This window comes from Melospiza georgiana, chromosome 10 (assembly GCF_028018845.1).
Source record: "Melospiza georgiana isolate bMelGeo1 chromosome 10, bMelGeo1.pri, whole genome shotgun sequence".
In the NCBI taxonomy this organism is placed as follows: Eukaryota; Metazoa; Chordata; class Aves; order Passeriformes; family Passerellidae; genus Melospiza; species Melospiza georgiana.
The window spans coordinates 6,932,726-6,945,573 of NC_080439.1; the positions used below are offsets into that span (position 1 = coordinate 6,932,726).

At 37.6% G+C, this 12,848-nt stretch overlaps 1 protein-coding gene across 9 annotated transcripts in view; it reads right to left on the reverse strand.

The window, feature by feature from the left end:
• Positions 1-12,848, reverse strand: part of PEX5L (peroxisomal biogenesis factor 5 like) — a 102,521-nt gene that overhangs the window by 16,333 nt on the left and 73,340 nt on the right. For 4 of the 9 annotated variants that reach the window (XM_058031619.1, XM_058031625.1, XM_058031621.1 and 1 more), the window contains 6 exons: positions 11,625-11,736; positions 9,611-9,820; positions 8,421-8,547; positions 7,819-7,915; positions 7,314-7,388; positions 2,312-2,407 (listed from right to left, as the gene is read on the reverse strand). In XM_058031619.1, the coding sequence (XP_057887602.1) occupies positions 2,312-2,407; positions 7,314-7,388; positions 7,819-7,915; positions 8,421-8,547; positions 9,611-9,820; positions 11,625-11,736 (717 nt within the window). The remainder of the gene's footprint in view (positions 1-2,311; positions 2,408-7,313; positions 7,389-7,818; positions 7,916-8,420; positions 8,548-9,610; positions 9,821-11,624; positions 11,737-12,848) is intronic. The other 5 variants (XM_058031624.1, XM_058031622.1, XM_058031628.1 and 2 more) reach the window with 3 other exon arrangements.

Sequence of the window (12,848 nt, forward strand, 5' to 3'; positions counted from 1 at the left end):
TTGACATCTTAAAACCATTCCCCAAGCGCTGAGGTGAATACTGGGTGGAGGATAAAGTTTGGTGTCTTCATTTACTGAATTGTTAATTAATTCCTTTCGAACTAGGCCACCAAGAACCTCAGATTTACTTCCTTTTCTTGATCAGTTCTCTGGCTAATCTTCCCACTTGGAGCTTTCCCAACTGAAGAATATTACATAGAAACGTCCAAAGCCTAAAAAATGAATTTTTGACCTGTATCTATTCTCTGCTTAAGAAAGAACTAATCTTTCTGAGATGGGCTCCAATTTATTTCAATCACTCCAGCTTTCTTACTACTTCATTTTAGCTAGGATGAAAATTCAGCTCTTTTCAGATGCAAATGGAAATAACTGCTCTGTGAGTTTTTGAAGAATCCTTTCCTTTACATTTTAACTACCTGGCCCAAGGTTCTATTTTAAGCAGAAAGAATAACTTAAGCCTGCCAGCTACAGCTGGGGAAACATTTAATTTAATTCTTTTTAATAGCCATTTTTGAGAGCATTTTAAAGTATTTTAACAACCTGTCTTTGTTGCCTCAGAACGACCTTTTAGTCTGTAGGGTTTTGGGGTTTTTTACAATATATTCTCCTCCTCACTTTACTCTGCACAGCAATTCAATAATGTCTTGTAATCTGTTGTTGGACTCAACTCATTTTTTTACTGTGAGTGTCTGGAAACTCCCCACCACACAAGTTTCTGGCAATTGCAGGAGTTCTGTCATCATTTGCTTAACCACCAGCACTGAGATGTTCAGCATGAGATTCCCTGTGCTGCCTTCCCAGCTCTCAGCCCAGCACATCCCACCCTGAGGATCAGCAAGAAAGAACATCTAAAGCATCTCCAGCAGTGGCAATTTGAGAGCAGTTCCCTCCTTTCCTGCCAGGAGCAAATAGGTGTGGGATGTGTGACACCAGAAACATCTCCTGTGCCTCACCAGCAGTTGCTGATGAAGAATTTATTTGATCTGGAAAGAAAAATTACCTTCTGTGCTTGGTTTATGAAAGAGTTAATTTACTGATTTTGTGCATTTTAGCATTGTATGCTGAGACCAGATTTTTTTGTGTGTGCAATATAATCCCAAGAAACCGTGGCAGAAGCACAAGAAATCCATGGTACCTGCATCTTACCATAGCATACAATGAAAAAAACCCCTACAAATCAGATTAATTACTTCAACAAGAAATCCTCTTTCTATTTAGAAGCCAGTATCAGACTTAGGCATAGTTTTGTTTCTCATCAGCCAATATTAGTCTAGAATAGTTCAGCTTTCAACACTGGAATTAGAATGGTCTATAACTAGAGTTAGAAGAGTATTAAACTACATGACTAAAATTTAAATTTAAACTCAAACATCCCTACAGTGTTCTAGATGGTTTGGAGACTAATGAGCCTGCAGTGCTAAAAATGCTAAAAATAACCAGTTTTGAGGAACTAGTTTCACAGCTTCATCCTCTGCACCCTAAGAACTCATTTCAGTGGCTGTTACATAATTTAGCCTGAAATTCTGTCCTTGCTGGAATGGAGCTGTCTTGGCTCTTTGTGGTAATGGGAACCCCTAAGAAGATAATGAAGATAATGATGCTTCAGATCAATTCTTATATCAAATTTTTTGTGAAGTTCTGCTAAAAAACCCCGTGTTCTACTTTGTGTTTAGGCAGGATCAGTTTGGACTAGTGGTATAGGACAACACACAAGAGATGTTTTAGATGTTGGAAATGTAGAAGTCAGTGAAAAAAACCCCAGAAGTGAAATAGGAGAACTATCCAAATACCTCTATCTTCTCAAACCAAATAGATTTACCAGGAAATAAGAATACTCCTGTGCTAAGCATTCTGCCACTGGTTGTAAAAATGTGAAAATGGTGCAGGGTTGGTGCTTCTGCACAGCTCTGCTTTACAGCAGGTAATTGTGCTGTTCATCAGTAATTCTGAGCTCTGGTTGCACAGGGAAACTTGGTTTGTGTCTGGGTGTAAAGAGCTGATGGCACACAATTCCCTCTTTTACTTGTGGTTTGGAATTAGCTACATCTATGGGGCATTCAGCCATTTGCTCTACCAATAAAAATCCAGCTTAAAAACTTGATTATCTCTAATGTTTTTTTATAGCTCTGTGTTTTGGTTTTCCTTTTTTAAAAAAAGACAAGTTGCTACTTTAAATTAATAGCTCCAGGAATTGCATCTTTCCTCTGTTTTAAATAATCCAATTCCAAATCTCTCCTCTGCTTGTGCTGCAAGATAAAAAAGAAATCTGTAGAACTTCAGCTGAAAATGAAAACAGTAAATGAAGTAATACCTCAACAGCTGCCTTTGCTCTTTCAAATTCCTCCTCCAAGGAGTGATTTCTGGAGAGAAGAGGTGTTCCCCAACGCTGCTCCTTACTTGACCGTGCCTAAAAAATAGAAGAATAAATCAGAAAGGGATGATAGACCCTCTGTCACACTTCTGATTTATTTCCTCAATTGTCTAGAGCCCCAAATAACCTTTTTCTTGGGGAAAACTACTTCTTTCCCTGCATGAATTCCTCTGAATTCTCTTATGCTGTAGCAGAGTTCCCACTTCTCATGGGAAGCAGAGTAATTTATCTTTTGTAGATTTTTCAGTTCACTCAAGATGTGTGAAAGATAAAGAGACATACAAGAAAAGGCAATGCAAGGCTTGGACTACAAAAGGAGAGAGCTGACTATTTGTATAAGACTTTTACCTTCCTTTTTCCTTCTGCACTATGACTGTGGTGATGCTTTCCACTGACTATGAACCAGGAAGACAACATTTTATTTTCCCTGCACATTTTGTGGTTTTCTTTCAGGTTTTCTTTTGGGATCACATTGGAGAGCCAGGTTTGCCCTGGATATCACTGGAAGGGCAAATCCTTTTCACAATCAGCATCTCTCTTATGTACCATACTATTGGTCAATCCCACTGGAAGCACATAGTAACTTTTTCCCTGTTCTTTTTCTAAAAACAATTTTTTTTTTTTTTTTTTTTTTTACAAAAGGCACTGTACAAAACCAAACAATATTTAAGGATGGCAGAAAAAGCACAAAGTGGCCTAATCTTGCTAAACAAAGCTCTGACTGCTAATCCCTTCCCCAGTGTTTGTCAAGAGGTTAAACTCATTAGCCACTTGTGTGCCCATGCTTCCAATTGCATTAATTTCCTTGATTATATTTCTGATGACTGTACTTGAAATATCAAATTTCTGTGAACCACACTGCTAAAAGACTAATTTTGATCACATCAGACTCATTGAGCTGTCTCTGCAAAAGTTGGAATGGGCTCTGCTGGGATGGAACATCTGACACTCATTTGTCACATGTGATGTATGGTCAAACACACTTCTCTGTGGTTGTACACACATGGATTTTTTTCCTAGAAAGATGACATTCATTTGTCAAATGAGCCCTAGGTTTTCTGTTTTGTTCCTGAGGCTTTGGTCTCTCAGTTAGAGAGCAATGAGTGAAATGCACATTGAGTGGATGAAACACATAAGGTAAGCAAACAAGAGTACAACACAATTTCTGTGAGCAGCTCGTGGTGGTGGTGGGCACTGTGAGTGTTCTCCTGTGCTGGCCTCTGGACTCTGCCCTGACAGGAAACTCAGAGTGAGGGAATGTCCACACTGAGGATCTATTGCTTCTGCTTTCACATCTTCTTCCTCTAGTCCATGTTTATAAAAAACTATTTTCCTTTGGTGAGGGCAGGAAGAGATTTCAGGTTGTCATTGAAAACAAATCAAAACGCAGTCCTATATATAAAACAGTTCCTTTACTGATTAATAAAGCAGAAGAGATAACTGGTTCAGATAATTCATTTGTCAGTGTATCACATGATGGCCTTTGTCTGTCAACATCCATGGAACCAAAATGATGTCTGGAATAAATTTCTTTGAGAAAGTTGCTTGGGTTTAATTTAAAGTTATCAAGAGACCTTAATGTCATCACTTTGTTTGCAATTTGTTTAACTGCCCTCCTTGTTTCTCTTATTAATTTTAATTTCAGTTTCTCTATTACTTCTTTTTTTTTCCATACTTTTTAAATACTCCTTATTTTCTCTGCAGAAAGATACTGATGATTTTAATCAGGTTTTAGTGATATCAGGACATTTATTAATATAAAAGCATAAAAATATTAAAAATTCTCAATATGAAATATTCAGATTTTAACCTTTTTGTGTCACTTTTACTCTCCCCCTTTATTTTTTATAGCCATCCAGACAACCAAAATGAACCCTTTATTCCAGCACCTGTCTCGCTGCTTCTCTATGCAGAAATCAGGTGATCTCCTGTCTCCCACTAATTATGTTTGCTTCTACAGATTCCTCTTCCCCCAGTACTGCACAGGGAACACTCCTGTTGTTTCAAACTGCTTTCCAGCACAGTGTTGTAAGCAGAGCCTGCATTCTTGCTCTGAAATGTGTGATTTTCCAAGGAATTGTATTGCAATATGTATTTATACAGTTGCCTTGATCACCAGCTCCTTTTTACATACCCCTTATTTTTTTTTATTCCACTGTTGCATCATATGGAAATTCTCTGAGGAATTTGCTTGCATGTTTATTTTCAGATCAATACAACTGAAGAATATTGTTTGTCTTTGGAATCCCAGAACAATCCCTGTGTGATTACAATTCCTAGTAAATAACTACTGCTCCTGAGCCCTCAGGTTGGCCAGTTTTAATCTGTTTAACAACTGCTTTATTTCACATTGTGTCGTGCCAATTTTACAAGCAGAATATGACATATTAATTCAAAACTCTTGTAGAGTATCACACATCAAGATTTATCAACTCAACCTGTAATCCGATCAAGGAATTAAATTTGTTTTCCTTGACACAGGACTCTATTGATAGGCTCTAATTATGGTCCTGGCCTTTTCATTATTTATGACTTGGCTCCTGCAAACAGTTTGATTACTTCTGCTTTTTACCCATTTGTTTCCAGTGACTGCCATTCCTTGGGTCAAGGACAATGCTGTAAATGAGGATATTCAGATTGAGCTGTACTGCAGAAGGGCAGAGAGAGCTTCTAGGGGCAGCACAGAGGGGAAAGAGGACAAGAAGCAGAGAGTTCCCCTCCTCTGCCACATGGCACTTTGTCCCCACATCATCCCCACAGAAACAGATTTTCCCCTCCATTAAATGTACATTAAAAAACCCACATAAGCTGCATTTGCACATAGACAATGCAGAGTTGTACTGTGGGCTGTGACACCCTGAAATGAAGAGCCCCTTGAAAAGCCCCAAATTTGCTGCTTTTTGCTGGTCCAGGGAGAGGGGATGGGAGTGGAGGGGCAGCCCTGGAGAGCTGAAATATTTTAAATGCACAGGAAATATTTAAAGAGTTAAAATATGAGCAGACTTTATGCATAGAAAATGGAACATATTATCTTCCTCTGCAGTTTATAATTTTAAGATTAAAAATAACCCTTCAAAATCCCCCTTTCCCCCCAAACATTTAGGACATCTCAGTACCAATAAAAGCGTAACAAGGAAATTTTCAGAATGGCAAATAAAAGAAAGAACAAGGATACTCTGGGCCAATGCAGCTTAAAAGTTAATAATATATAAAGTATGATCTGAGTAAATGCTGAGAAGCCACATCCAGTGACAGCCACCAGTGACCACTGCCCATTACAGCCTTCAAACACATTTCTCCCTTGTAGTTCAAAGCTTGTCTTTTGGATTTTGTATTGGCACAAGTGCTGGTAAATAAAGGATTTTCTTAAGAAGATTGCATAATTTTAATGAAAATATGACCTAGTTACTTAGCATTTCACTTTGAGGAGCTAAATCTAACATGTCAAAGATGAGTGATGAGGTGATTGGGAAACTGCTGATGGAAAACTGCAGCAAGTTTGACAAGATGAAATCTTTAGGGTATGGCAGAATGTGTTGCATTTGCAAAGGTTGCCCTTTAATGAGATAGACAAGACCTATAGAGGACAAAGTATGGAAAACATATGCTTTGATAAAAGCCCTAACGTGATTTCCCCTGCAAGCAGATTAAGGATTCAGTCAAGACAGATGAGCCTGAGTGCTGGGAGCTGACAACTCTGATAGTCCAAGTGTGAGCAGGATGAAACAGGCAGTGAACAAAACCACATTTCCCTGTAAGCTACCTAGAATAAGAGCAAATTCTCACTTCAGGTCATTTCTCTGCATTATTAATTTCACATTTTGTTGCTCGAATGGACGACAGGTTTGAAACAAGCAGGTTACGACAAACCGAAACAAAACATGAAATGTACCAAGACAACAGATAAGAAGTTTAGTCTCTGCTTTTTTTTCAAGTTGACTTATTCAACTTCATGTTTTTTTTATTTTGAAGTTGTTTTACAAAATATTATGGAGCCTTAACTGACTGAACTTAAACTGAGTGAAAAATGTGGATTTTTGCTTCTGCAGTTATTCTGGTGGAAGACAAAAAGGAAATAGACCTTATAAAGTAGAGATACACTGATTTGTAATTGCTTTTACAAAAGCCACAGCATTTAAATCCTGTGACTGTCTACCTGGCTTACACACACCTTGGTTGAGCACAAATGTGCTGGAATTTGGATCTGCTGGGCTGAGGAACAGCTTCCTAAAAGAGGGTCAGAGGTGCTTCAATATCAGCCCAAAGCAAGTGAGAACACAGCATCCATTTCAAGTGGATGGCACTGTGTAATAGGTATTTTCCATTACTGAGATGTACAAATCTATTGTAGAGAAAGGGAAGGTATCATGCATTACAACTTAGTGTGAGGCTTTCTAGAGGGGAAGAAAAAGAATCCCTGTTTGTATTGTAGAGACAGCAGGGAAGGAAAGAACATGTTTTTGCCTAAGAGAAACCCAAAATGGATCTGATAACTGGGTTCTGTTTCTAATTTCTGGGGAAAAAAAAGTATAATCTTAGAATACACATTTGGCACGTAGCGTCTCATTTTTTTCATTTTTCCATTTTTAAATGAGGCAATTATTTTTCATTAATTTCCAGATTTTCTATCTGACAGAAGGCTTTTCAACCTCATGCCTAAAAATAGCTGTGGGAGGTGAGAAAATTATTTTTAACTAAAAGCCAATCCACCAGAAAACTCTCTCTTCCCCCTTCCAGTGGCAATGGCTGAAGTCTTTCAGTTAAAAAGTAAGAAGCAGCAAAGAAGGTGTGTGAACAGCCTGACCTATCAGAATGCACGTATAAATGTATTTGTGTATATTTGTACCTGTGTGTGCATACATGCATGCGACCCTCAGCAATCATTTCCAACAAGACCTGTCCAAGACACAATACAACAGTGGAATTGGGCAAATCTACAAACCTTCAGCCCAGAGCCCTCGGTATTAGAGTTCCTTTTCCAGCAGGAAAAAGTCCTGTGACCACACTGCTCCCCCACCTGTGGAGATAAACTGCTAATGAACATGGCTGCAATGATTGCTTCCTGTTTTCCTCAGCAATTTCCCACTTCTGGGGGTTCCTGCCTGACCAAGAGACCCGAAGGATAGAATTTAATATGGGTAGGGAACCACTACAAGTCTGAATTTCAGAGCTGCAGGGAGGGGAGAAAAGATGGTGCTGTGAATTGCAGTTTGAAGTTTTTCCCTCTGTACAGGAAAGTCTCAGTTCACTGCAGTATTAAACTCTGAATGTTTCAGGTGCTGACATACTCAATTTCATAACCTATTCATTTCAGAGGTGTGTGAAGATAATTTCCCTGATGATACTGAAAATATCCCATGAACAATTCTCCCAGGATGTCAGTGGTTAGCCAGTGGGAAGTTCCTCCTTGCCTTTTCATGGTTAATAAACCTACCAAACCCTCTTACCTGTATTGCAGGTGCAAGTTCTAATTCTGATGCTGAATCAGAGTCCAAGGCACTCTTGACATTAGCCAGCTCAGACTGTGATCTGTTTTCTGTGGACCTAGAAATAATGCATTTACACACTCAGCACTAGGACACACTGCCCTGTGTCTTCAGGTTCACAAGCAGACAGTGATTAATCAGGTTATTTCCTTCAACTGAATTGTTTAACTTGCACTAACACTTAACCAAAAGTGCCTGGGCCCTTCTTTGTGCTCTCACACTCTTCCATTTCAACTGAGGCTGGACAAAGACACAAGTCTGTGCCTCAGTCAGTGTCTAAAAATCAATCACCACAATAAAGGATTTCCCTGCATGTCTCTGTAGAATTCTCACCACCATTTATTAAGTAACTGCACCTGCTACTTTCCACACCATTTAAAATTGCTGGCAAAATGGCATTTTATTGTGCACTTGTTTGTGACACATTGTCCAAAATATATGCTTGGACACATTTAATGTCCCCATAACAGGTTTAAAATTATGATTTGTTATCAAGCAAGCATCTCTGTGAATTAAGAAAGCTGGACTGGAAATATTTTTTTAAGGAAAGCAAAAAGTTGTACCATAAAATCTCCTTTGATGGAGCTCTGGATGATGATGATGTTCTCTCTGCAGAAGGGTGAGCCTTGCTACTCCTGTCTCCATGAAAACTGACATCATCCCATTTCTCTATCTGTGTCTGAATGTCAACTGAAAAACAAGAATAAATATGATTCTTTTAAAGAAACTACTGCTGAGAATTTTATCTCCTCTGTAAAATGTGTGTTATAGAGAAAATAATGCCACCAAAGCCTATATTTTTTATGAAGATCCAACATAAAGAAATATTGTGCACCTTTCTCATTGACATGGTGTGAAAATATTTTGAAATTCACAACACTTTTCTAAATCTGTTAGCATTCATGGTCAGAATGTCAGTGTAATTCTTGACTTCAAATCAGTAATTTCTATGTATTTTAGACAAATTGTAAAAATGAAGCTTCTTTTAGAGACTAACATGTGAAAATGACTATGTAGGCAACTGATATTACTCAGTCATGTCAGACTCACTTTGCAAAGATCAGGTGTTCCGCTCCTGTTTGAAGATAAAGGTCTCTAAAAGAATTTCTGTGATGATGAATGGAAAATTTGCTGCCTTGGTATAAATTACATTTACCTTGCAAATTTCTCAGTTGCACTGCAAGTAATTTAGTTTGGATGGAACTAAATCAAATTCACCTTTTCCAAAGCTTGTCAATAGATCAGGCTTGGCAGGAAATTGAGTTGTTTTGGGGATTTTTTTTCAGTCTGTATAAATATATCTCTTTTGTCAAGAATGGATGATTTTTTTTCTCTCCTATGCAGAGATAAAGCAGTATTTACAAATATAACTGTGCATTTCTGACACCTGCAGTTCTGAAAAGGACATCAGCATGGGTGCCTCTCATTTGTGTCCTTTACCAATTTCTCATCACACCCCTACAGATTTTTCTACCATTTTACACACCCTGACTAAATTCCTTTTTCCAAAGAAATTCCAAAACTTTATTAGCACACTTAGTGTCAACTTAATAGGTATAATGGCAGGGGCAAAATGAAAAATGTGTTTAAGGTTTGAAGTGCTTCAGGTAGTTTATAATGGGGAGCAAAGGCTACACTGCTGAAATGGGGTGCAGCAAAAATTCTGGTGTTGCTCATTATTTTGTGAAAGTAGCCAGGAGAAACTTGTGCTGAGCAGGGCAAGGGAGCACTGATGAAACAGCTGCACTCTTACCTAAATCTAGAGAAGACTTGTCTGCAACTCTGGCAGCCTGGACTTTCTGCTCAGAATCCACACTGATCAGGTCAGGATTCTCTGTCTTCTTTCTGAGGGTTGAAGCTTTTACGCCTTCAGTTCTTGAAGGATTCTCTGATTTCTTTGCTTTGTTTTGGGTTTGTAAGACAGGTTCACTAAGATCCAAGAGATCCAGACCTGTTGATAATACTTAGAGACAAAATGTTAAATTTCAGTGTTGTTTGAATTCAAATAGCTCACTTTTTAAGATTTGTTTTAGTTGGGAAAAAAATTACTGATGTGTTTGTATTTGGCCAGAGTAAGTGTGTATTTCCTGGCTAAAGATGATGACCAGTATATTAAAATCTGCCTGGGGATTTCAAGTGCTTAACTGAATGCTGTTTAGTGGATTTGCAAAAAAGGCTTTTCCTCTGAAAATCTTAAAGACATCTGAGGTCTTATGGCTGGGGCCTTCACAGGGTTCCCTCTTTTGTGAGGGTTCCCTGTTCAATTCAGCTTTTGGATAAGATTTGCTTTAATATCAGATTTTTTAAGTCCTGGGGCAGTGCTGTTCTGCCACAATCCATTTGGGAATAGCTCCCGGGGTGGACCTGGGTCAAAAAGGAATGTGGATGTTTATTAATGTTTTCTGCTGTTGTTGGTGTTTGTCCTTTGGGCCATGAATACTGAATATATAGTCTAATGCCATTTCTATTAAGGACTGTATCAGTATGGAAGAAATGTTCAATTTCAGCTCTTCTTTTAAAAATTGCTTAAAGTGTAACATTCACAATTCTTTAGCATGTAAAAGGTAGAAAAACTAATTTTTTATCATCATGTTACAGGGCAGGTGTTTTTGACAAATCAACTTGCATTAACTCTTGCAGTGCTTTATCTGTGTTCTTGGAAATCATTGAATTTCAACAATCTTAATAGAATATTTTTTTACTTTACTATTAAATAAATCTAATTGACACTCCCACCCCAATCTGATAGATATTCAAGGCAGGTGTAAAATTTACAGGTAAATTTTAAAACAAACACCATTCTTAAACAATCTGAAATAGTTCTATTCATCCCTTTAATATCTTCAGCTATATTTTTAAAGGGAAAAAATTATTACTTACAATTGTTATCTAATTCAGTATTTCAGCTTTTGTTACTACAGACACATTAATTAGATGTGCAGATAATCACTCAGCTGTCAATTATTCATTTAATAATTTGCATGGGTGTAAATTTTAATTAAATGGCTTCTAACAAGCCAAGTCCTTTTCTGAGGCAGGAAGAGAGCCCAGTAGGGCTGTGCTGATATTATTGTCTCAGCTGATCTCTCAACAGCATTGATTACCTCTGCACAGACACCAAGGAGGAGTGGGATGATTTCTAAAAATACTTTCAAATGGCAATATATTTCAAATAGAATTCAGTATAATTCAAAAGGTTTTCAGGATTCACTCATTCACTTCTCTACTGCCTCATTACAACACAAAGAAGGTAAGAAATATATTAAATCCTTTCACTAACAAAGTGTCTGAACTCAGCCTGGTTTAAGTGTTCTTATACTTCCCCCATTTTTCTCTTTAAAAACTCATCCAAGATTTTATTAAAAAAAAAATCTTTCTAGAGTAAGGAATGAATTTGATTAAAACCAGACTAAATATGAGTTTTCCCATAAGTTAAAATGTTGCAAAACCAAATACAGAGAATTGATTCAGACTCATATGTACATCCTGTGAAACTTAAACAAATTGCATTAATTTCAGCCCCAAATATGTCATTAATTTCACATCTATCTGCTAGAATTGATGTGATTTGAATCACATCAGATTTCCCCTAAAATGTAATGAACAAAGTTTTTCTTATAACAGGTCAGGCAATTACAATTTAATGCCAACTTGTGATTTTGTGCACACAGTAACAAACTGAGAAGTCACTTGACAAAAATTTGCCATAATGAAGCTAAAACTAAAACTATTTTTCTCTAGTGAGGGATAATAAAAATGTTGTTTACCTGCAGTATTTGATGTTACAGGCCTGGCAACAGCTTCTGGCTTAGTTTCACAGAGAAAGTCATCAATGGAGGGGCTCAGGAGGGGTCTGCTTTCCTGTTGCTCATTCACCAGCTAGCAACAAAGAACCCTAGGTCACAGAGTGTTCTTGGGATGCAGAATTTACAGAAATCAAACATATTCTCACGATATCATGTGCTTTATTTTTAATTGTGAGAGTAAGATATTGCAATCAGACTATGCACAAATAGCACTGGGATTAAAATAAAATAAGCTTTAGTTACTCTTTTGGGGCAAAATTATATTGCAGTTTAACAAATCACACAAAAATAAAGCAGCAAGATGATTTTTCCTTAGCAGTTATTGCATACTATTGCTTATAGGGCTAAAGTTACAGGGCCTGATGCAGCTCCCTTCAAATCCATGGTGAAGTTGCCCTTCTCTGTCACCAGGATGATAAGCAGGGCTTGTTTTTCTTTTTTTGAGGTGGGCTTTTTCCCCCCAAAATAACACGCTTCCCCACAGAACTTCCACAATAGCGTTTCATCTGGTAAATAAGCATTAGCCCACTAAACAATAACCTGCTGAGACAGGAATTCTCTGCCATAAATGGTATGTGAATGACAGTGGATGGAGCCTGGTGAGTGTATGAACTTCCTGCATGAGCTCTGACTGTGGGAGGACTCATAAAATGCTTTTTATTTATGAGCAGTTTTCCATTTTTAATTGGATGAATGCACTGGTGCTCTGCTACCTGAGAGAAATCTCTGTGTTACAGGCTATTTAATGTTTCAGAATTAAAAAGATAAATCTGTACAAATCTCAGAAATAAAAGTCTCCTCTTTGCCATCTATCTCTGATTAGAGGATAAAGATCTCAGCTGAGCTGGAGGGATGTCTGATGGTGTGCCCTGCACTTACATTATCTTAATATCTTAATTTCTTTATCTGAAAAAATGCTTTCCCACTGTTGCTTTTGTCTGGAGGTGTTTCAGCTTCATTTTATCCTCTTCATCTTCTTCTCAACCTTCTGTTCTAACTCTTCTTCCATTGTTGAATTTTTAAAGTTTTCTCTCAGATATGTTAGAATTTTTAAATTTAGGATGCTAACATGGACTAAAACTGGCCAAAAAGGGTATTTACTCACCCTCATGTTTGTTAAATACTGGCTCTGAGCTACTCCAGCAGCAGGATTATCTCTAAAGTTATTACAGCAAACCAGATTAG